The 24,457-nt window shown below is 39.6% G+C and overlaps 1 protein-coding gene across 1 annotated transcript; it reads right to left on the bottom strand.

Annotated features, from left to right (window-relative positions):
* Window positions 1–6,193: 6,193 nt before the first annotated feature.
* On the bottom strand, window positions 6,194–21,709 carry CBR4 (carbonyl reductase 4). Its single transcript, XM_036240410.1, has 5 exons — window positions 21,412–21,709; window positions 19,048–19,168; window positions 18,220–18,356; window positions 15,897–16,031; window positions 6,194–6,521 (listed from the first exon to the last, which is right to left on the bottom strand). The coding sequence occupies exons 1-5, from the start codon at window positions 21,551–21,553 to the stop codon at window positions 6,343–6,345; spliced, it is 714 nt and encodes a 237-aa protein (XP_036096303.1). The 5' UTR covers window positions 21,554–21,709; the 3' UTR covers window positions 6,194–6,342.
* Between the last annotated feature and the right edge of the window lie 2,748 nt (window positions 21,710–24,457).

The raw sequence follows: 24,457 nt of genomic DNA, 5'->3' as shown, positions 1-24,457 counted from the left end.
TGAACGATACACATAGTGGCAGAGGGCAGTAAAGTTGACACGGCCCTAGGGCATGAACATAAATGTGTCCTTTTGTCCATCTCAAGTAAATATAAACTGTTTCTGATCCTCCTTTATGATTGTCACTGAAAGAAGTCATTCTCCATGTCAACAGCTGCATATGAAGTACCACAGGCTGTGCTGATCTGATCTAGTAAAGATGTCTGAAACAGCAGGTGTGGTCAGGAAATTTCATGGTTAAATGCGTGGAACAGTTCACCATCAACTACCGTAGAATATCAGTTCTTTTCAGGGGCAATCTCAATTAAATTGGGATATGGTAAGAATCACTACCACTCAACCATTAGTCCTTTGACACTGACATTAATCTCTACCATTCTACTAGGATATAGTATTGCTTCTGATCTGTATGGAACTTTCGGTAATTTTCTCTTGTCCTTTTCTACCACAATGGCTCTTTCTCTGTAGGTCAATGAACCAGTGTGATACTTCTGCTAATCACTAAGCATATCCATGCTGATTATGCATTCAGGAACTGGGAAAATTACCAGAGTGAGTGGTTCCAGCTGTGAAAAAGACTTGGGCCAAGACACCACTTATCACCTGGCCACAATGTGTCCCATTTTCACACGGGAGCCATCATGGTTTCTTGGGTCCCCTCGTAACAATGTTAGCTTAACTCTGTTCCCACTAGTCCTTAAATAATATGGTTAGATCCCTCTCTCCGGTATACTATTAGTTGAGCAAGTCATGAGATTCCTTTCAGAAAGAACAAGAAATTGCTCTCTGTATATGTGCTATATTATTGCTGAGTTCTTCATGAAGGGGACACAACTTCTCCTATCACTGATGAATTCTGTGCCTGAGAACTAGTCCAGATCTGGGAACTAAGTGGAGGGTTGATTTTCCATTGTGGTAGACAGAATGCCCACCCACCAACGATGTCTGTGCCTTAATCCTTGGATCTCATAAATGGTGCTTAACACAGCTCATGGGATTGTACAGACATAATTAAGTTATAACCTTAAAATAGGGAAATTATCCTAGGTTATCTGGGTTGAGCAAATCTAACCACAGGAGCCCTTAGAAGCAGATAAATTATTTTTTGGCTGCAGTCAGAGAGAAACAACAGAAAGGGAAATTGGAGAGGTTCAAAGCATGAGGACTCAGCTTCCATGTTGCGCATGGACAAATGAAAAAGAATACAGGCAGCTTCTAGAAGCAAAGACTGGGCCACATCTGACATCTACCAAGGGAAAGAAGAAGTCAGTCCTATAACCACAATTAACTGAATTTAGCCAACAACTTAAATGAGCTTGGAAATGAATTTATTCCCAGGACCTCCAGAAACAGACACGGCTCTGCCAACACATGGAATCTGATTTTGTGAGACTCAGTGGAAACAACTGGGCCATGCTACACCCAGTCGTTGACCTACAGGACTGTAAGATAATAAATAGGTGTTGTTTTAATATGCTAAGTTTGCTAAGCCATAGAAAATACATTCATGGAGCTAAGTGACACTGTCTTCTGCTCATCTGCTCTTGACCTTTTTGATTATACAGATGACCTTTGAACTACAAGGGCCTGAACTGCACAGATGAACTTATACACATATTTTTTCAATAAATGCATACACGGTCAGCCCTCCATATCCCTGGGTTTTGCATTTACAGATTTAACCAACCACAGATGGAAAAGAGTATTTTTGATTCGTGGATGGGAATCCGCAGATGCAGAGGGCCGATCATACACATTGTTCTACATCATTTCATGTAAGAGACTTGGGCATCCGTAGATTTTGGTTTCTGCAGAAGGTCCTGAAACCAATCCCCTATAGATATCAAAAGACTGTAGCTAAGTTTCAGGGAGTCAAAAGTTATACTCACATGTTCAACCCCATGTTGTTCAAATGTCAACTGTATATATGAAGCCAGACCCTTGCTCTCTGTCCATCTGTATTACCTCTGGGAAAACCAAAGTCTATCAACCATTACTACAGATCCTTTCAAGTCTCTCTGACCTTGCTGTCCATTATGGTCTTTCTGTCCTACCGCCTACTGACAGTTAAGCAAATGGCCAGAATTTTACCATCTCCACTGATCCCTGGGAACTCATTTCCACAAAAACATCCTCTACCTTAACCTTCAGAGGACAGCCACCAGCCAACTTCTCAGCGATGTCTGTGCCCCTCTCACTAGTGCATTCCTTTATTGTCTCATGACAACAGAATTCTGTTCCTTCCCAGGGAAATATTCATTTGGAGGAGTTGTAGATCTTATACAATACACTCAGGTACAGATCTAGTTTTACATGTCTATCTCAGCCTTCCGATCACTTTGTTAACACTTTGCCAAGACTGTGCTGGCATCTACACCTCACTTAACGCAGGCCTTCATTGCTTTCAAGCTTCCAGGATCCATAATGTAGATCAGGACTCATTCCAGGGGCCTTATCAGGATGCTAAATCCTGAATTATAGAAGAGCTCCCACATCAACAAATCTCCTTTATATAGCCTTATATTCTATTCCCCCAACTCTCCCTCCACCATCCAGCATCTTCAAGATCTATTCATAAAACATACTCCTGTCAGTTCATATTCGCCAGATCCTGTTGCACCTTCAATGAACCCTCTCCTTCCTTAACAGAATCATTACTTCCCCAGGTTCAGCTTATGATGAGACTTGACCCTAGGGTTTGGTCTTACATCCAGAATAGAAGATAGAAGTAGAGCCTGAGGAAGCAAGTACTGTCTTGCAAGGAGTCTGTTGTAGTTGAAGTTTCTGCAAGGGCAAAGAGGCCATTCCTACTGACCCAGAGGATTAAGGGGAATTCTAAAGCTCAGCATTCTTGAGTGCATCTGCCCAAAGGCTCCATCCCAGGTCTCAGGTTCCACTCCTTCCCTATCAGGGTCCTTTACCACAGAAGACTTGCCAAGGCTGAGAACTCAGCTTTCATTGTAGCTCTTATACTCTCACTATCAAGTCCTAGGCCTCATCTTCCATCCTGTCTACTGCCTAATACAAAAAGATGATGATGTTTTTAAAGCATGCACTGACTGTAACACTGTATCCTAAGTTGCTAACTGGCTGACCTGAACTTCTTTTTTTCAAACTATCAGTGGCACTCAGTAACAAACAACCATTCCACAGCCCCCATATTCTTATTTGCCCCACATGTCATGAAATTTTGAGATCCTGTGCTAACCAATACATTCCCTTCTATCAATACACCATTCTAATCCATCACAAATGAAGTCTCAGCAACGTAGTGCTATAACATGCAGGAGTTATCTTCCTCTGCCTCACCCAAGCTCCCAAGTATCTCAAAAAGGAGCTTGTACCCCAATATGCATCCCTAATTTTTGCGGCTACCAAACAACAAATGGCTCTAGATCTCTGGCTCTAGTGGCCAGCACAGCTGAAGCTCATGGGTCCCATGGTAACTAACGAAGAAAAATTTCTTAACAAATAAAACTGGCAGGACACAGCAAGAAGCAATAGATCAAGTTCCAAATCTTTCTGTGAAAGAGGACTATTGCTCATCTTCATAGCTATGGACTAAGGGGCAAGTTTCTTATTAAGCACACGTCTAAGGGCCCAGCTGGTATGTCTCAGTGGTTGAGCATCAACCCATGCACCAAGAGCTCACTGGTTCGATTCCCGGTCAGGGCACATGCCCAGGTTGTGGGCCCAATCCCCAGTGCGGGGTATGCAGGTGCCAGCCAATCGATGTTCTCTCTCATCAATGTTTCTGTCCCTCCCTCTCCCTCTCCCTTCCTCTCTCTAAAATAAAAAACAAAAAACACTCAGCCCTGGCTAGTTTGGCTCAGCAATTAGAGACTTTTCCTGCGGTCCAGAAAGACCCAGGTTTGGTTCCCGCTAAGGGCACGTACCTCAAATACAGTTTGCCCCCAGCCCTGGTTGGGTTGTGCAGGTGGCAGCCACTCAATGTGGCAGCCACGTCGATGTTTCTCTCTCTCTCTTCCTCTCTCTCCCTCCCACTCTATCTGAACAAAAAAAATAAATAGAAAAAAATGTCCTCGGGTGAGGATAAAAAAAAAGAATTCACTTAACTTCTTATTGTTAAGAATTCATTGAAGTTCTTGAACCTCTGAACATAAGCAACTGCAACTTATTTCAGCAAGTATTAAATTGCAAATTCTACCAGGTTAGTGGAAGTGAGTGCAAAAGTCACCTGGAATGGAACAGTGAAAGCTTATTTGACCATTTTCAAGATTTCTCCCCATATTACACCAGCAGCTTGATATGGGCTGGGGACAGGGTGGAATATTTAAAAGCGTTATGTTTCTTAAAGTGTACATATATAAAGTGTGAACTTATCTGTAACCTACATCTTAGTGTCATCAGTTCCATGAAATACATTGTGCTCTTCCTAATCACCAGTCAAAGCAGCCTCACTGATCATTTCAGAACACAAGGTGTCCAGAGAAGGGCACTCAAGCCTGAGAGGATGTCAAAATGAAGAAGTGCAGGTAGCCAAAGGCCTGCAGGTGAGACAGCATTAGAAAAATGGCCTCTCGGTCTGCATAAACTCTCCTAGCTTAGAAGCCTCAGCTACTACACTTGAAACCATCTTTAATGTTGTATTTCCTCCAATATGCCTGGAATTGTTAACGCCTGGGAAATTCTGTAAATCACCATGCCTGCATTAATTTTATTCATAACTAACTGACTTCTCACATCTTAACTAGACTCCTGTATGTAGAGAAGGCTATTTCAAAATAAATTCTAAAGTAATTTTAAAAAATCAGCAATCTTTAAGCGAAATAAGCCAATCAGAGAAAGACAAATACCACATGATCTCTTGTGGAATATAATGAATAAGGTGGACTGATGAACGAAATAGACCCAGAGACATAGAAAGGAGTACGGTTCAGACTGACAAACCTCAGAGTAGGGGGGTGGAGGGGATGGATGAGATGAACCAAAGAATTTATATGCATGTATACATAACCAATGGACATAGACAACAATACTGGAGGCATGGGGGAACAGGATGGAGAGGAGGGTGTCGGGGGGGGGGGGAGGGAGAAACACCTGTAACAAAAATAAATTAATAAAAATTGGAAAAGAAAGAAATCAGCAATCTTAATTTAAAACATAGATTTGCCTTTATTATTATATTTTGTTTCTTTTTTTTACTTTGCATTTATGTAGCATATCCTATTCATGCTTTTGCACTTTCAATGTAAAATCAAATCTGTTTTTATATAATGTTCAGCTCCAATAAAACTGTAAAAAGATTACTTTTTAAGATGTAGTAAATATTTAAAACACTTTTAATAAAAATCAACATGAATCCAGTGACATTAAAATATCACACTATTCCCCACAAAATAGTTCAATGCAAAATGTTGCCTGATATTTTACAGTCAGTTTTTATCTTTACCTCTATTCTCAGGCAAATATTTTAAGACTAATGGTATTTTTCCTTGTAAAGACATCTAATCTCTTGTTACTGTATATTTATCATTTATGATAATGATGTAAATAAGTAAATAAGATTTTACTACTAATTAATTTTAGGTAAGAGTAATATTCAAAACTCTTAATTTTTAACGTGTCATTATGTTTATACTATTTTTAAGTAGCTTGTGATACTACTGAGTGTTCTGTTTTATTAAAAATGAAACATTTTCATTTCCTAAATTGATGAGACCAATTTAGCAGATATTAAACCTTAAGATAAGGGTTAATGCTCCCCATCAATGAAAATTTCTATAGAATGGATCAACTGTACCACACTTATGTTTGTTGGCTATTTTGCCCAGCAACTCAGTCAGGGGTAATGCCACTGAAAAAATAATAAAATGATTCTAAATTCATGTCTGTATCAAACTGATACTGTTTTCTTCAACCTGTATAAAAACTGATTATCCGAGGCATATGAAAAAAAATAGTGTTTACCTTTAGCAGGGTTGCCAAAGTGTTGACAACTAACCAACGCCAGGTAACAATCTTATTCTGGCAATGGTCCACAAGGTTAACTCCTAGAGAATTCAGCCTCATATAATAACATGAAAATTAAACTTTATAATTTTTTCCACTTTTGAGACAAATACATAAATTTTGGTAATACCTATTTATAGTACTTGAAAAATGTCTAGATACTAAAATCACTAGTCTATAAGGTACATTCCATTTAGAAAATACAATTAGTCAAACATTGTTCTTTTCGGATACATACATATAAAGACAGAAATCAACATTAGTAGCATGAATAGGTTTGATGAGCAAATGTCACCCATGTAGATATGACTGTCTAATCAACAAAGTGTGTCCTTGATTCCAATCACCACTACAACTGAGATCTGTAAGCTACATCGTGAGCTGTAACCCCCCATCCACCACCAGAACATGCCCTGTAATATACGGTGATTCTAAGAGAAACACAACCGCGTGTGCCACATCAATAGGGTCTCCAAATCTCCCAAGAGGAATATTTTTCTTTAAGTTTTCTTCTTTCAAGTCTTTCGTCATATCTGTATGAACAAATCCTAAAAGAAAAATGTTTGTTTATTTAGTAGAAAAGGGTAGACACTACAATATTGGCTCAATTTCAAATAAAAAATATTGCTCCAGAAATTTTGAGATTACCAATAACCCTGTTTAGGAAATACTACGAAGTTTTGCTAGCATTCAAGCACCAGTCTACATTTTTATTTGATTTAACTCAATGGACATTTATTGAACATTAAAATATGTGATTCCCAAATATTTGGCCCAACTCATAGCACAATGTAAGTGGGTACATGTAAACATGAATAAAAACTCTATTCCTTGGGGAACCTAAAATTAAAGGAGGAAATAACTGCTTGCACCCCTAATTATAACATAAGAAAGTCTAGTGAATATCCTTATACAGGTAGACACGAAGTACTACAGAACTGATTAATTTTCACTTGAGTGGGGTAGAGGGGGAGAAGGTAGGGTAGAGAGAAGGAAGGTATCACAAAGGTGGTCACATGAACCAATCTGGCATTAGACAAAAATTAGTTCCACTGGCTATAACTAGGGCAGCTGATTAGAAAGATCAGTATTTCCAATATTCATATAACAAAAATATCTTAGGGTTATATCCAAGGCTGATACAAGTACACACAGAAATGTAAAATTTAACATGGCACCAGTGAATGCAGTAACGCTTGCAGAGAATATGTTCTAAAGTACAAAGTTCTGTAGTATAAAGTCTACGTAATACATTAAGCAACTAATCTTGAATGATTCGTATTATAGATATATGCCAGAGGGACTATAGATTTATTCATAAAATCTTGTGATTAGTCTGAGACAAATACATATTACCAGTAATATACTTTATATAATCAGTATTCACTATTCAATAATTTAAGCTTCAAAAAAAAAGGAAATAAGCACTCCTCATAAAATGAACAATAATTACAACAGTATAGGTGACAATAAATGGATTATGAGTTAGACATGATATGAGAAGTAAAGATTTAATGTGCAATCTCAAGAATACAGTTTCCAGCCCTGGCCGGTTTGGCTCGGCGATTAGCGTGTCGGCCCGCGGACCAGAGCGTCCCAGGTTCGGTTCCCAGGCACGCACCTCTGTTGCAGTTTGTCCCCAGCCCCAGTTGGGGTTGTGTGGGTGGCAACCAGTCGATGTGTCTCTCTCACATCGATATTTCTCTCTCTTCCCCCTTCTCTCCCTCCTGTTCTATCTGAAGATAAATGCAAAAATGTCCTGGGGTGAGGATAAAAAAATTAAAAAAAAAAAAAAAGGAATAGTTTCCAAACTGGCTCGTAAACAAGGGAGAAAGGTGCCCTCTGAGTTCAGCAATGATTACAAGACCAGAACTAGGGTCACGGTGTTCAGGCACATGCCTCGCATGAAGATTCTCCTCCACTGCTCAAGCTTGGAAAATAAGGGTATTGTTTCACTAGGGTTACCAAGCCACAGCCTCTATCCAAACCTGTAGTTGGAATGACAAACCTTATGGGACAGCAGCTAGCCATCGCTAAACTACACTAAAGCTGAAAACAAAGTAGTCGGCAGAGGCCAAGTTGAAAGGAAAGGGATGAAGTCACGAATACTGGTATTTTCTCTTTGATTATGTTTGATATGGACAGCAAGAACATGTCCAAAGACCCAGTTATTTGCAACTTTTTTTTAAGACTTAACATTTTTTAAACCAGCTTTAGGTTTATAGAAAAATAAAGCAGAAAGTAGAGTGTTCCTTTATAAACCCTTATCACACTGCACCTCTCCCCATCCCTGGTTTTCCCTGACATCTTGCCTTAGTATGTACTTATGATGAATCAATATGGATACATTATTATCAAGTCAAGTCCATAGTTCACATTAGGAGTCATCCTTTGGGTTGTACATTCTATGTTTTGACAAATCATAATGTCATGTATCCACTGTTACAGTGTAATAAAGAATGGTTTTACTGCCCTAAAAATCTATCTGGAGCTTTATACAACTCATATTATCTTCCCCTAATTTATCACAAATCAAATAAAAATGTGAAGCTAGTCTCTAATGTCATTTTATGCTATAGCACATGAACCACATAATCCTCAACTGTAAACATATTCACAGGGCACTGCATATCAACAGTCCTTTGGATTCTATAGAAGACCTGAGCAGAGATGTCAGTTGTTCTTAAACATTCCACACACCCATTTCCATGTTCATATCGCTTCTGAGTTGGAGCTCCCACTCCTGAGCCCCACAAGACTCTCTTCCACGTCATTTTTTCACTTTACGTGTAACGTCCCAGAAACAGGCTCCCCTCCTCATTTTACCACATGTATATTTAAAACGCCTGGGCTATGAAAATTACAAACTACCAGTAGGTGCCACTCTCCAACAATGGTGTTCTTACTGATCACCTGTTGCCCAGGTAGGTTTCCAGCTGCCTACAAAGCTATCACTCCTTAAACCAGTAAACAGATCGCTGAAATGACATGCACTCCAACCAACTTGGAACAAGGATACTTCTACTTTCATTCAGTATACAATGACACCCACATTACTGCTTTTTATAAAATAAGAACACTTTCGAAACAGGGATACTCCTGCTCATAAAAGCAAATGTGTGATTCCTGTCCAATGAGAATTTATTTTTGACAGTCTAAAGGAAATTTATTTCTTTTATCCATTTCTGCTAGCTATAATATGAATGAATAGCATCTCATTCTATATTGTTTGATCACTGCTTTAGTGCTGAACATTTTGGTATATAGCAGAGACTGTATGTTTTAATAAGACAACAGGATATTAGCCTGTCAACAGTATTAACAATTGTGGGATGTGCACTACTTGATATATCTAATAGTTCAGAAGTCCACTCTCTGATATAAGTCTCTAGGACCTAGAAAGAATTAAAATAATCCCAGACACTTTTTTAAGGCAGAAGAAACAAGACTGTTGACACAAAAACTAGACCAAGATTTTAACTAGAACTGTCTTAATATTATGTTTGCAAAAATGTCGAAGGAAGCAGTGTGCAAAAATCAACTCCATAACAAAAAGCCCATAAGAGCACTTAGAACAATACCTGTCTTGAGTAGCTGCCAAGTTTATGCAAGCATTTGTCAATAAGATTTTCTCCAAGTAGTTAACATAAAAGCTCTTTAACTTAAAAAAAGCAGAGAGGGGGCAAAACACTTAAGGCACCCTAACAAATATATGCAATGCTATATTACTTGTCAAAATGTAAAATGCATATACCCTCTGAGCCTTGTTATCCCCAGGATCACACTCATGTACTTGCACATGTGCAAAATAAAGTATATACAAGTACTGTCACGGCATTATTAGTGGTAATCGCAAAAGATCAGACACAACCCAAGTGCCCATCAAGAGGCAACGGGTTAAATAAATCACGGTACACACATAAAACAAAAACTATTTTTTTTTATTGTTGAAAGTATTACAAATGTGCTCCTTTTTTTCCCCCACTGACCCCCTCCTTCCTGCTCCCACAACACTCCGACTTTCCCCGACCTAATGTCTGTGTCCACTGGTTGTGTATACATGCATGTAAGTTCTTTGGTTTATCTCTTCCCACTCCTCCTACCCCAACCCCCTGAGGTTAGTCAGTCTATCTGTTAACTAGCTATGAAAAATGACAAAGCAGCTCGGCTGGTGTGGCTCGGTGGTTGAGCATCAACCGGTGCACCAAGAGGTCACTGGTTCAATACCCGGTCAAGGTACATGCCCAGGTTGTGGGCCAACTCCCCAGTGAGTGGAATACTGTGCAGCTATAAGAAAGAAAGATCTCTTATCTTTTGAGACAACATGGAGAGACCTCCAGAGTATTATGCGAAGCAAAATAAACCAATCAGAGAAAGACAAATACCACATGATCTCACGTATTTGTGGAAAATAATGAACAAGGTAGGCTGATGAACGAAATAGACCAAGAGACATAGAAAGGAGTATGGTTCAGACTGACAAAACTCAGAGTAGGGGGGCGGGGGGAATGGATGAGATGAACCAAAGAACTTATATGCATGTATGTATAACCAAATGACATAGACAACAATGCGGGGGGGGGGGGGGGCAGGATGGTGAGGAGGGGGTCTAGGAGGGGAAAAGGAGAAACATTTGTAACAAAAATAAATTAATAAAAATTGGGGGGAAAAAATAAAGTAAAATAAAAATAAGTAAATAGCCCTGGCCAGTTTGCCTCTGCAGTTGGCGCGTCGGCCCACAGACCAGAGAGTCCCAGGTTCAGTTCCCGCTAAGGGCACATACCTTGGTTGTGGTTTGTCCCCAGCCCTGGTTAGGGTCGTGTGGGTGGCAACCACTCAATGTCTCTCTCTCACATTGATGTTTCTCTCTCTCTTCCTCCCTCTCTCCCTCCCACTCTGTCTGAAGATAAATGCAAAAAAAAAAAAAATGTCCTTGGGGTGAGGATAAAAAATAATAAAATCAATTAGACCATATTTTAAAAATAAATAAATAATAAAAAGAAAAGAAAAGATGTGCATCTCCAAACATTAGATACAAAAAACAAACAAACAAAAAAATCAAATCCCCAGTGGGGGGGCAGAAAGGAGGTGGCCAATCAATGTTCTCTCTCATCGATGTTTCTGTCTCTCTCTCTCTCCCTTCCTCTAGCTCTCTAAAATCAATGAAGAAAAAAAAATGACACAGCAGTCACAAGACCACAATTTATATTATTTCATTTATATGAACTGTCCAGAAGAGGGAAATCTATAGAAACAGAAAGATTACTGGTTGCTAGAAGCTGGGGACATTGGAGAGAAATGGGGAGTAAATGCTAAGGGCTCAGGGTTTCTTCTGGGATGATGAAAATGTTCCAAAATGTATTCTGGTGATAACAGAACAAATATGTGACTACCCTGATACCACTGAATTGTACACGTTAAAGGGGTGGATTGTATGTTATGTGAATTATATTTCCACAAAGCTGTTATTTAAAAAGTGAAGCAGTGCTATATGGAATCAACTCCAAGATATATGGGTCTGTAAATATAGCAAGGGACAGAACTTGTGAACAGCATGACTCAATTTGTGTTTTCTTACAAAAAAAAGAAAAACACACAATTTATTGGCTTGTATATGAAAAAAAGAAGATACCAGTTAATAGTGTGTTGCTTTGAGGAAAGGAACTAGACAACCAGAAGAGAGAAGACTCACCTCTCCCTCTAGGTCTTTTGGTAATTCTGAATTTTGTACATTTGTATTATCTATTTAAAACACACTTTTAAGCAATGTACCCATTATAGTTTCAATTTATCAACTACTGTTTCTCAAATTCAATATTTTCCAATCAGTAAGATTTAACTATAATGAGTAATTTATTTTATATTTAAAGTTTATATATCAAAGCTTAACAACTAACTGATCTTTCAAAAAATCAATAGCCCTGGCCCGGTGAATCAGCTGGTTGGAGTGTGGTCCTGTACACCCAAGAGTTGTGGGATCAATTCTCAGTCAGGGCACATACAGCAGATCAGTGTTTCTCTTTCACATGAATGTATCTCTTCCTGTATCTCTTTTTCTCCTTCTCAATCTCCTTTGCTCTCTAAAAATCAATAAAAATATACCCTTAGGTTAGGAATATTTTAAAAACCAATAACATTTGGCAGTGGCTCTGGTTGCTGTGACTCGTTTCTTGGAGCATCGACCCGAACATGTTTGATTCCCAGTCAGGGCACATACCTAGGTTGCAAGTTCAATCGCTGGTCAGGAGCATGCAAGAGGCAACCGAGATGATTTTCTCTCACATTGATGTTTCTTTCTCTCTCCCCCTAACCCCAGCTTACTCTAGCCATAATCAATACATACAGCCACGGCCAGTGTGGCTCAGCTGGTTGAGTGTCATCCCATGCACCAAGAGGTCGCTACTCGATTCCTGGTCAGGGCACATGCCCTGGTTTCAGGTTGGATCCCTGGGAGGGGGCGTGCGGGAGCAGTCAATCAATGTGTATCATCGCTGTTTCTATTTCTCCCTCGACCTTCCTCTCTCTCTAAAATCAATCAAAACAAATTTAAAAATAAATAAAATCAATACATACATAACCTCATGTGAGAATTTAATATAACAATAATAATGATGATGATATCAGGCAGTGATACTGTCCCTTGCTTTTCCTGCTATGACTTACTTTTTAATTATTATCTTTCCTGGAAACTCCATTTGAAGGTGACCAGGAAAACTGACTTAAAAAGAAACATATTTGTTAATTCTGATATTTGTCATGTCTATTAAAAGATCTGAGTCAGGGGCATGCAGGAGGAGGCCAATCGACATTCCCTCTCATTGATGTTTCTCTCTCTCTCTCCCTTCCTCTCTCTCTAAAATTAATAAAAAATAATAATTAAAAAAAGATCTGGTAAAGAATCTTATTATAATTACTATAGAAAACAAAGTGAATAAATAAAACATAGAATCAATTAATTCCACTATTTCAACTTACACTTCACTTCTGCCCAATACAACCTATTCATACTATGAAACCTACTAAATATGTATAGCCAACAAAATGTAATCAAGGTCACCTTATTAAACAACCACATTTTTAGTGACAGGTTTTTATGGGTAGTATAATTTGCACTGGAAACATCTATAGAAAAAGTTATACATACAAACACACTTCCATAACACTCATAAAACTTCCCTTTGTATATAAACTGGATTCACACGATTCAGCCTGTTGCCTTGACAACTAATTCACTCTAACAAAATTAAGCATTCATTCTTCAGTGTTCCCATAGCATCACATATGTATCTTTATATTCATCACATGCCATTGTAATTATTTGTTTATATGTCTGTTTTTCCCTCTGTACTTAGCTACTTGTGGCAGAAGTATCTTATTCATTTTTATAATTTGGGAACCTAACACAGTCTTTGCATATAGGAGACACTCCAGTACGTCAGTCTACTGAATGATTTATTATGAGTTAACAACACTTCCATGACAGTGCAGCTTTTGGATTACCCTTTTCTTTAATTTTTTAGAAGGAAGTACTGTGTCTAAACAAGTCTATCAAATGTTCATGGGTTAGGAATGCTTGAATTTAGCTAGGCTCTGTGACGAAACAAGGAATTGGGATGAAGGCACCTTATACAGCAGAAGGACTATCAGTACATTTCACCATCCCCTCATCCCTGCTGGCTCCACAGCAGTGCCAAATAAAACGCCAACTCTAGTGTGCAAGCGGCAGCCATCAGTGACTTCCAATGAAAAGGTGGCAAAAGCCTACTTCGCCTACTCTTTCTTACAAACAACCAATAAACTAAACAAATGTCTTTCCTTAATATAGATAATCAAGTCTTAAATACCTATAGTAAAACACCACAAAATTCCATGGCCAACCAGCAGAGGTATATGAAAACACTCATTTTATTCAAAAGGTGAGTAAAGACCTAATCAAAATTTCTATCTCTCCGTCTAATGCGTGACAATGGTAGATTTAAGTTTTAGCACTTTTCTTACCCTCTTAACTACCCCAGGCAATTTTATTAGCTAAAGAACTTGGTAAAAGGCAAATAATACAGATGTAAAAGTTACAAAATTGGGTAATTCCAGATATTTAAGACAGGCCATATTAACAAAAGGACAAAAAGACCTAGAAAGCTCCTAACGATACACAGGAAAGCGGAGTGGCCATCACTGTCAGGCTCACCCCAGCTGGAAATGCGAAGACAAAGCGTTCAGGAAGAGTCCTGACATACCCCTCTGGGGGTCACTGTCTCCAGTCCCAGTCTTCTAAACTGCAAAAAGGACTGGAATAAATTGTCTACAAGGTCCTTTCCACCTCATATTTTTGTTATAATTCAAAGTTTAAAGTAAAGATTTTAAAGAAAATATAAGGTACAGGGAATTGTTTTTGTAGCCACCAGTTCATTACTTGATTCTTTTCACAATCATTTTGTAATTATTCTACCCAGATGTCAATCCATTAGTACCAATTCAGAGGTCAATTAGGCTCCCTTCTCTATAAATGAAAACATTGAAGACTTTTTTTAGCCTGTAGCAAAATAAACTATAATTCTGGTCATTATGTTTTAATATTTTCCAATGGCCAGTTATTAACAGACCAAGATAATTGGCTTTATGTCCCATTTAATCCATCAGTATTTTCACGTAATGCAGAATACCCAAAGTCAGCATAGAAACAGGAACAGGTGCACAAAAAGGTTCCTCTTGACTTGTCAAAGGCTCTCCGACTTCTGTGTACTTAGCTCAAATCACACTTGCTTCGTCTTACAAGTGAAATGCCTCTCTGTTGGCTTCATTTTTCCTACATGTTCACAAGAACACAAGTGTTCCCAATAGATTCCCTACAGAAAGGCAGCTCCATTATAAGTTTCCCACTCTGACTTCTACTAGTTTGAAAACTCATTCAACAGCCACCTGTTCAGCCACCTTCACTGATGGCCACACCCATGTGTCTGATTTTAGAAGCCTCAGTTCCTCTAAGCAGTGCCTGCTGCACATGTCACGGAACTTGTTGGTGCCAGAGTAGAAGTGTGCTCCTCTCTGTTACGACGCACAACCACCTTCCTCCCCCATAACATCACCAGTGAGCTTCCACTCATCATTACTGGACACCTACTGCTAAAACCACTAACAACATCTTACTACTTTGTAGTGACTTTTGAAAAGATCTTTCTTCCTCCTGAGTCTGTGTAAATATCTTTTTTTCCTTCAAATTTCTCTTTGTGTTGAATTTCTAACACAAACCCTGGATAGCTCTCTGGGGTACAGTGAAGTCCAGGGAAAGGCATCTTGACTATTTGGAAAAGAAACATTATATGACCTCTGGCAATTCTTTTTCTGTACAAATACTGACTTTCTGGAGTAATTAGTATGTCAGTTTGTGCACATGGATGCTTGTGAAATAAGCCAGTATCACCTAGGCAGTTGGGTGTTATATCTTCTGGATTGTACATTATTAAAAGCATACTGTATTATACAGCTATTCAGATATGTAAAAAATAAAGATGTACTGTGTTCACACACACACAAACACACATACTTAAAATTCTTATATTTTATATTTATAACTGATTTTTAAATGAGCAGTTTCCCTTGTATTTTAGTTTGGGAGTAATCCTTCAGTGAAAAACACAACGTGCTTTATGCAAACAAAACAGCCTGCCATTCCTCTTGGCCTCCTCCTCGAGGATGGTGCACTGCCTGGCAGTGTGGCCATGTGTGTCCTGTCAGGACACAGTCAGACCTCCTGCAATTCGCTAGTCAAGAGTTTAGTGACAGTGCAGACTCCACGTTCCCATGCCAGGACTCTGAGAAGTGTGTGCCTAACAATGTAGACACAAGAACAAGCCTTGCAATGATTGCATAAAGCCATCAACACACATGAATCATGTTTAAAGAAAAAAGAAGTTTTCACTGACCTGGTGCAACTACGTTTACTCTAATTTTCCTCCTTGCTACTTCCTTAGCAAGAGCACGTGAAAATCCAACCAATCCTCCTTTACTGGCACTGTACACGGACTGGCCAGCGTTGCCTTTTAAACCAATAATACTTCCTAGAAAAAAACAAATGAAAGCAAATTCACACCAGTTTCATGGAGTTATTGAACATGCAGATAACTTATACTCAACAAAAACGTACAAATCTTTTTACCTTCTCCTTTGCTAAAATTAGGAATTCTAACCACGGTCATTTTAGTGGTGAGAGTCTGAATCTGCTCCAGATACACAGAAAACAGGATTTGAAAGATGATTATTTGAAACCTCAAATGCCAAATGGGGTTTGAGAATTGATCCATTAAGTGAAGGAACCCCACTCTCATCTCTGAACTGGTCACATGATCAAAATTCTATAGTGTTATAAAGGCTTCCGGTAGGAAGAGGTGAAAACCAGAAAAACTCAGATAATGCCACATTAATTTTATGATTCTACAACACAGACATAAAAAAGCATTCATTTCCACCTAAGAAATAGTTCATCTGAAGTTAAATCTCACTAAATTGGAATTGGAATTACTGTCCATCTAAAAGCTTCAATTACAAACTTTTGTAAAACTGCAATTCAGTGACATTCCGTGATGTAGTATAACTTGCACTGCCTACTAAAGATTCCTAGGTGGCCTCATTTACATAAATATGAAAGAATAACTTATAATTCAAATATTAACTGTATTCAAATAAATTCATGCAAACAAGTAATTTTCTACACCGGTGATCTGTACTTATGACATAAAATTAACAATGTCATAAAATTTTTGAAAGAGTAATTTTATTTTAGAAACTATTCCAAATACTTTTTATATTATAACCAACAAGTTCAATATTAAAATATTTTATCTACATTATATAGTAATGACAAAGGACGAGAACGGTGAAGAGAGAAAAAGAGATATCAAACAGAGGAAATGAAGACAGACAGAGGAGTATGGAGAAACACAAAAAGGAGAGAAAAATATAGGCATGGAAGAAAGGCCAAAGGAATCTTTGCTTCAAGTCACATACTACTGTTCTTCTGGTCAAAAGTGGTAACTTCTGAAACACTGTAAAATTTCTAGAAGTTTAAAATAGTCCTTTCTATAATAAGATTCTCTTAATTTATTTTTTATTATCTATTTTATTTACGTTTAGCACAATTCTAAAGTTTCGCATGTATACAAGGGAATGAGGAGGGATTTTGTAAATATATCTGAAAAGGAGCTATTTTAGAGTTAAACAAACACCCGCCTTCTTATCAGGTGATATATACAGGCCAGTATACCAGCAGCTTATGGGAACCTAATATCATTACCTGGCTGCACTAGAAAGCAAAGATCGACTCATTTACTAGTAAATATTTTATAAGAAAACTGATCTCTTATTTTTAAGGGTAAATATCGAAAATGTTCTAATGCTGAATAGCACATTATTCTCCTCTCTTCTCATTTTCAAAACAGAAAAACCCTACATTGTGGCTTGGAAACCCATTTCATATATTAAGAATAGGCTCATTTATTTACCTCAGTGAAGAAGCACCCCCCCTCCTTTGGTGGCTTTTTAAGGTATTACCACCTAAAATTAAAAGGCAGATGGTATGCTGCTATTTTCAAATTACCAATTGAAATACAAGTTTAAGTCATTTTGCATTTTAAGGTCTACTGGCCCATGAGTCAGATGAACTGAAGGCAACAGGTTGCTTATATCTATGCTAAAAAACTGGAAAAGTCACTCTCTTAAGAAAGCTTCCTCTTAACCTCTGTACTAGATTTATCAGTGACCCAGGCAGCTGCTCTAGACATCATTTTTAGTCCCTAATATTTAGATTTTTTCAATTCCTTCCCCATATTTTAAAAACTAGGTTTCACATTAAAAAATCAAGATGTCCAATTTCTCTTAAAAATCAAAATGGCTGGCAAAGCTGGGCCCACATCTGGGCACAGCAACATTCCACTGGATCCGAGCAGGGGTTGCTCCTGCCATTCCAATGGCCTCTGGACACCAAAGTTGGGCATCTTTGTCACTTATCACACGGCTTGTGATGTCATTTTTCTAATACTTGGTGGTGTCAATTCATTTAACACCTACTTGACCAGCAAAGGATGTGAATTTTTGATTCCTGTTTTACCCATTAATCAGTTAATCAAATCCTTTTTCCAGATAATGACACATTTCATCCAAGTTTCACCCCTGAACAAATTCCAATCTAGTCGATTAAATATTTTTATGGTACTAAAAGATAATTATAAATTCACAAAGGTGAAGACTCACCTACATTAACAATAGACCCTCTCTGTTGTTGAATCATAGTTTTCATGGCAGCTTTGCAGGTCAGCATGGAACCCAAAAGGTTAGTATGAAGCTGAGATATCATATCTTCAGTTTTTGTTCTTACTAAAAGGCTATCCCTAAAATAAAATAAAAAGATGTAATTTAAAACGGTATAAAAAAAAAAGTGCCAAGCAATAAATAACATTTTTACTGAAAGCAGAGTATAATAAGGTCTTCGTAGCTGAGCTAGAATACCTAGAAAGTCCCATTTTAAACCTGGTTTGATACCCTCTCAGGCAGAGTGGCAAATATTCCTAACTGTGAAAAGTGGTGCCATGTCGCCAAAATAGCTTGGAGTAACTGAGCAACTGCCATGCTAAGCCTTCCTTGTTTGGCAAAGTAATTAATATATTTTTCTAAATATTCTTTCCTAAACCCATCATAAAGAAAAAAATAATAATAACCCTCTGTGATTCCATTAATGTTAAGTGCATGAACTGACAAAATTTGTATATTTTGACAGAAGTCCGAAGAGCGGTGACCTGTAAGGAATTATTAACTGGGAAGAAACTGGGAGCCTTCTGAAGTGCTGGAAAAGCTCTAGAACTCAACATGAACGTTGATCACAATTTTAAAACTGACCAAATTGTATCCTTATTGTATTATCTCAAAAGAAAACAGTATATGGATTGAGAGACCAAATTTTAAAATACAGTTTTTATTCCAATTAAAAATAAAATAAGTTAATTATTATATTAACTCATACTAATCAAAGACATAGTAAGGGAAAAATGACACATTAGAAATTTACTTAAATTGGGGACCAACCTGCTAATCCCAGCTGCATTTACCAAGAAGTTCACAGGACCTAAATTTTTCTCCAGCTCTTCAAATGTTTTTTGAACATCATGTTCTTTGGCAACGTCACAGCTAAATGCCAGATGACCACCTACACAACAAATATTATAATTACTTACAAAATTGTAATTGGGACTTAAAATTATTTAGTATACGCCCTGACCGGTTTGGCTCAGCGGTTAGAGTGTCGGCCTGCGGTCCAGAGAGACCCGGGTTCGGTTCCCACTAAGGGCGTGTGCCTCGGTTGCAGTTTGTCCCCGGCCCTGGTTGGTCGTGCAGGTAGCAGCCACTCGATTTGTCCTTCACGTCGATGTTTCTCTCTCTCTCTCTCTCTCTCTCCTCCCTCCTCTCCCTCCCACTCTATCTGAACAAAAAATGGAAAAATGTCCTCGGGTGAGGATAAAACAAAAAAATTATTTAGTATACATTTGTTAAGCATCTACTATGAGGCAGGCCAGTGCTAATCTAGAACCTAGAGATAAAAGATGTCATAGGTTCCTGCTCTCATAGAGTCCAGTCTAATGAAACTGGGATGAAGGCAGGTGGAAAACAAGGAGAAATAAAGTGATATATAGAATGTAAATCTTAAAACTTGTTTTAATCAAGGCATTTTTTGTGTTCATAATGCTTTGGAAAATTCTGTAGCGATGCTTACAGCTTTGACACTGACCCCGTCTACTCAATCCACCAGTCTTCTGGGTTCCATATTTCTTTTTTGAAATCTGTGTCTAGTTCTGTTAGATTTGTTTGTCCATGTTTTCCTGGTCCTTCCCTGAGAATAAACCCTTGGATTTCTTTTTTCTTTTTCACTATGGCACAAATATTATTATTATCATTATGCCTATCATTCAAGCCTGACCATTAGGAGTGATAAAACAAAACAGGTAGCTGTAAAAAACGCTATATCTATAAACCATGAAAAAAAACTCTGTACTAAAAGCAACTGTTATCTTTTTAATGTTCTTTTTTTAAATGTTTAGATTGAATGAAAAAAAAAAAAAAACACTTCAAAGAGCTTTCTCTATTTAAGAATATACCATTTAACACTGTAAAATGTAGATTTTTTTTAATTGCTTATTTTCTGACCTTGCCTACCAGTTAACACTAAAAGTACTCCCTCAAGCCTTTAAAATCAGTTAATCATTGGGAAGTCACACTTTAAGTGTAAACCACTCATGGAACACAATTCAAAGAAATGAAACGCCCAAAAGCATCTTGTTTCCCACTCTAGTCTCTCATCTGAAGAGCTGTTGGGTCCACAACAACCCTTGAAAGCCCAACACTTTTCATCTGGTGCAGCAAACACTGAAACTTGGGGTGACTCCACAAGGACCACCACGTTTCGCCCCTTTGTCAAAGTAACATAATGGCCAGGAATATGAGCAGCAAAAAGCATTCACTGAAATTCTCTCTGATCTATAACTTTGTCTTTGTTCTCTTAGAAAGCCGAATATTCTCCTAACCCATGCAACCAATCAGGATGAACCAATAAGTAATGTTATTTTAAAGGTTACAACCACCAGGCCTCTATTTTCCCCCAGTGCCTCTCTGATTATAAATGAGGTGCATCTGTCCAGCCTAGCAATTAAGTACACATCATCTTAATATCTTCCAAACATCCTATTTCTCCCTACAATCAAGCAGTTTAAATTTGCAAAACAAGTTACTAACCATTACAGAAAAAAAAAAAAAAAAGAGGTTTATATGCAGTTAAAAGGAATTTGACAGTACAAATTTCAACTGCCAACCTCTGAAAGTCACCAAAAGAATTTAATAACGAATTAAGTGCTTACGGAGATATTAAAGTAAGCCAGGCACATCTCAAAACTGGCTGGTACTCAAGTCTCTATGAAACAGTTTTGCGCATCCACACACAGGCGGGAACAGCCCTCAGCAAAACTGAAGCCAGCCTTTCCTGCCTCAACCCCTTTCTGCCTAACCCTGCCCTTTGCCCTACACACAAAGTGAACTGTTGTGTGGCTCGCTCCTTCCCGACGCCACAGGCAGCTCCTCCAGGCTGGCACGGGCGAGGTGGGTGCTCAATCACAGGCCCCACAAGGCTGCTGAGTCTCCAAGAACAGCCCAGGCGTTCAGCCCGCGGCGGCCGGCGGCCGGCGGCCGGCGGCAGGGGGCGCCGCGCGGGAACCAGGAGGCCGCGGGGCGGTCCCTGCACACGCCGCTGTCACAGCTCGGGACGAGGGCTCCTGCACGTGGGCAGCTGAACTCGCTCAACCTCGGCCCTGCCTCACGGGCCAGACCTGCTCCTTTTACAAACAAGGAGCTTCAAGGCGCTGGGACCGCGGCCACACAACTGAACTTCAGCTGGATACCTACCGCCGAGGTCAGCGGCGGCGGCTTTGGCCACTTCCAGATTTCTGGCGATGATGGCCAGTCGGTAGCCTTTCTGGGCCATCAACTGTGCTACTGCCCTGCCAATGCCCCGGGAGCCTCCAAAAACAGCACAGACTTTGTCCATCTTAGACTAGGTAGTCACAGGAGGAAGGAAGGCGAGGAGTACCGGCCCCTTTCCAGATTTACAGTTTTTAGACCACCGCCGCTCAAAAAAAAAAGAAAAGAAAAAGTCCAAGCGCCGCGTGAGAATGCACGCCCTGCGCCTCCGCCCGCCGCCGCACTCCGGCCACACGGGAGGCAGGGCAGAGGCTCTAAGAAGGAGGCGTCAGCCCGTCGGCGTCAGCGCGCCTACGTCAGCGCGCAGGGCCTCCCAGGGCCGCGTCCAAAGAGGACGCCCTGCGAGACGGCGAGGCCAAGGACAGGCCGCGAAGGGGCCGCACTGCATGCTGGGGATTGTAGTCTCGATGCAGGAGGGGAAGAGGCCGGCGTGCTGCTCAGCGAGAGATTACTCCATACACCTGGAGACCTGGGAGGGTCAAAGTTAGCACTCTGCTGACCAACCACTCCGGTTTGCCTGGAAGTAACGGGGTTATTAAGACACTGGACTTTTCGATATAAAATCAGGACAGCCCCATCAAACCAAGACAAATTGATCGCCATAGAACCCAGAAAATACACAGTTATAAGTGGTTCTTCAATTGGGGTAGAGGCTATGGATGCCCCTAACCCCTTACCCCAGTGTTGTTCAAGGGTCAACTGTACACTACTCAGGGTTCCAGTGTCTTCCTTTCAACCAGGGTTGGTCTTTGGCTGGGGACTAGACTCCTTACCTGTTGAAGTGTTGTGGCGGAGAGAACCGAGAGACCACCAGAGCCATATTAAAGCCAAATAGAGAGCTAAGCCGGCCAGGGACTGATCCCCAGTTCTCTAAGATCAGCCCCGACTGTCAGCTGATTTTTTATTTTATAGGAGGTTCCTTACAAACTTCTGCAGCGGGCACTTCTTGTTGGCCTTGGGGAAGAGCAAGCAAGTACAGAAGCGGAGGCAGTTAGGGATAAGTGGGAGGGAACGGAGGTGGGAGGGAGCTGAGGCGAAAGGGAACTGGGTGAACTGAGTGAACTGGGTCAGCACCTATCTATCCTGCTATTCATTTTATTTTCTAAGTTCTAAAAACTAACAAATTCGTTTAGAGGACAAATTCATTTAGAGGAGTACTAGGCCAACTGGTACTTCCTCAGTTTGCCTCTGAAAGCTTCATAGTTGGCCTTTGGTTTATTTAATCAGGACAAAGTGATAGGAGCAGGCCAGTACAGAAGACATGAGTATTAAACTCATACTAAAACCTGTTCTACCTGTCCTGTCCCCCAAGTTGCCACAGAAATGGGCCTCACCCCAGCTGGGCATTACCATTCATCTTAAAGTGTGTTGCAGAGACAGGCCCTGTTAAGAATACCATATAGCCCTGGCCGGTTTGGCTCAGCGGTTAGAGCGTCCGCCTGCGGTCCGGAGAGACCCAGGTTCGGTTCCCGCTAAGGGCACGTACTTCGGTTGCAGTTTGTCCCCGGCCCTGGTTGGTCGTGCGGGTGACAGCCACTCGATGTGTCCCTTCACGTCGATGTTTCGCTCTCTCTCCCTTCCTCTCTCTCCCTCCCTCTCTATCTGTACAAAAAATGGAAAAATATCCTCAGGTGAGGATAAAAAAATAAAAATAAAAAAAAAAAAAAAGAATACCATATAATAGGAGCTCAAGAAATGTCTGAATGATTGAATGCTCTTGCAGGATCCAAACAAAAATAGGTTCCTGCAATTCTAAAGATAAGTGATGACTGCTCCCAGAATTAATAAGCTAAAAATTGAGTGTTTGTTACCATTAGACTGTAAAGGAGAAGCGTTTCTTGATATAATTTCATTAGAGATGATATTAAGGAAAGGGTAAACCATAGTCCCTATTACTAAAAAAAAAAAAAAAAAAAAAAAAAACTGGGACAACGGGACTAAATACACATGAAACACTAGTAAGTAGTCCAAAATCATAAAAAATTTATTAACACAAAAAATCAGAGAAAAAGAAGAGGATTGAGGGCTGGGTGCAGAATAAAAGGAGGGGAAGAGGAAAAAACTGAGCAAAGTAAGAATTCTTTTTAAATATTATTTTTATTCCACCTGGATCTAAAAGGTATTAGAAATGACTTGCAAAACCCCATGCCAATTGGATGGCTACTATTAAAAAGAAAATAGGCCCTGGCCAGTTTGGCTCAGCGGTTAGAGCGTCGGCCTGCGGTCCGGAGAGACCCGGGTTCGGTTCCCGCTAAGGGCATGTACCTTGGTTGCAGTTTGTCCGCGGCCCTGGTTGGGTCGTGTGGGTGGCAGCCACTCGATGTGTCCCTTTCACATCGATGTTTCTCTCTCTCTCTCTCCCTCCCACTCTATCTGAACAAAATATCAAAAAAAAAAAATGTCCTCGGGTGAGGACTAAAAAAAAAAAAAAAAAAAAAAAGAAAATAGCCCTGGGCCGGTATGGTTCAGCAGTTGGAGCTTCGGCCCTCGGACCAATGAGTCATGGGTTCGATTCCAGTCAAAGGCACATACCTCAGTTGCGATTCACCCTGGCCCTGGTCAGGTTGTGCAGGAGGCAGCCACTCATGTGTCCCTTTCGCGCTAATGTTTCTCTCTCTCTCTCTCTCCCCCCAGTCTATCTGAACAAAAATGGAGAAATGTCCTCAGGTGAGGATAAAAAAAAAAAGAAAGAAAGAAAAGAAGTGTTGGTGAGGATGTGGAGAAATTGGAACTCTTGAGCACTGTTGTTGGGACTGTAAACTGTTGCTTTGGAAAACAGTATGGTGGTTCCTCAAAATAATAAAAATAGAGCTATCATATAATCCAGCAATTCCATTTTGGGTTATATACTCAAAAGAAGTTTTAACAAAAATAAATAAATAAAAAAGAATTTAAAGCAAGGTCTCAAAGTGACATTTGTAGACCCATGTTCATAGCAGCATTATTCACATTAGCTAAATCCTGGAAGTGT

This window comes from Molossus molossus, unplaced genomic scaffold, assembly GCF_014108415.1.
Source record: "Molossus molossus isolate mMolMol1 unplaced genomic scaffold, mMolMol1.p scaffold_m16_p_4, whole genome shotgun sequence".
Taxonomy (NCBI): Eukaryota; Metazoa; Chordata; class Mammalia; order Chiroptera; family Molossidae; genus Molossus; species Molossus molossus.
This window is presented reverse-complemented; position numbering and strand designations above follow the sequence as displayed.

Bases quoted from the DNA above. Each gene is read 5' to 3' on its own strand.
- CBR4 (XM_036240410.1), bottom strand. From the start codon at position 21,553: ATGGACAAAGTCTGTGCTGTTTTTGGAGGCTCCCGGGGCATTGGCAGG. The intron at 19,169-21,411 runs GTAGGTATCCAG...TTTGTTGTGTAG, and splicing joins CGCCGCCGCTGACCTCGGCG to GTGGTCATCTGGCATTTAGC. The intron at 16,032-18,219 runs GTGAGTCTTCAC...GTTTTTTTCTAG, and splicing joins AGGGTCTATTGTTAATGTAG to GAAGTATTATTGGTTTAAAA.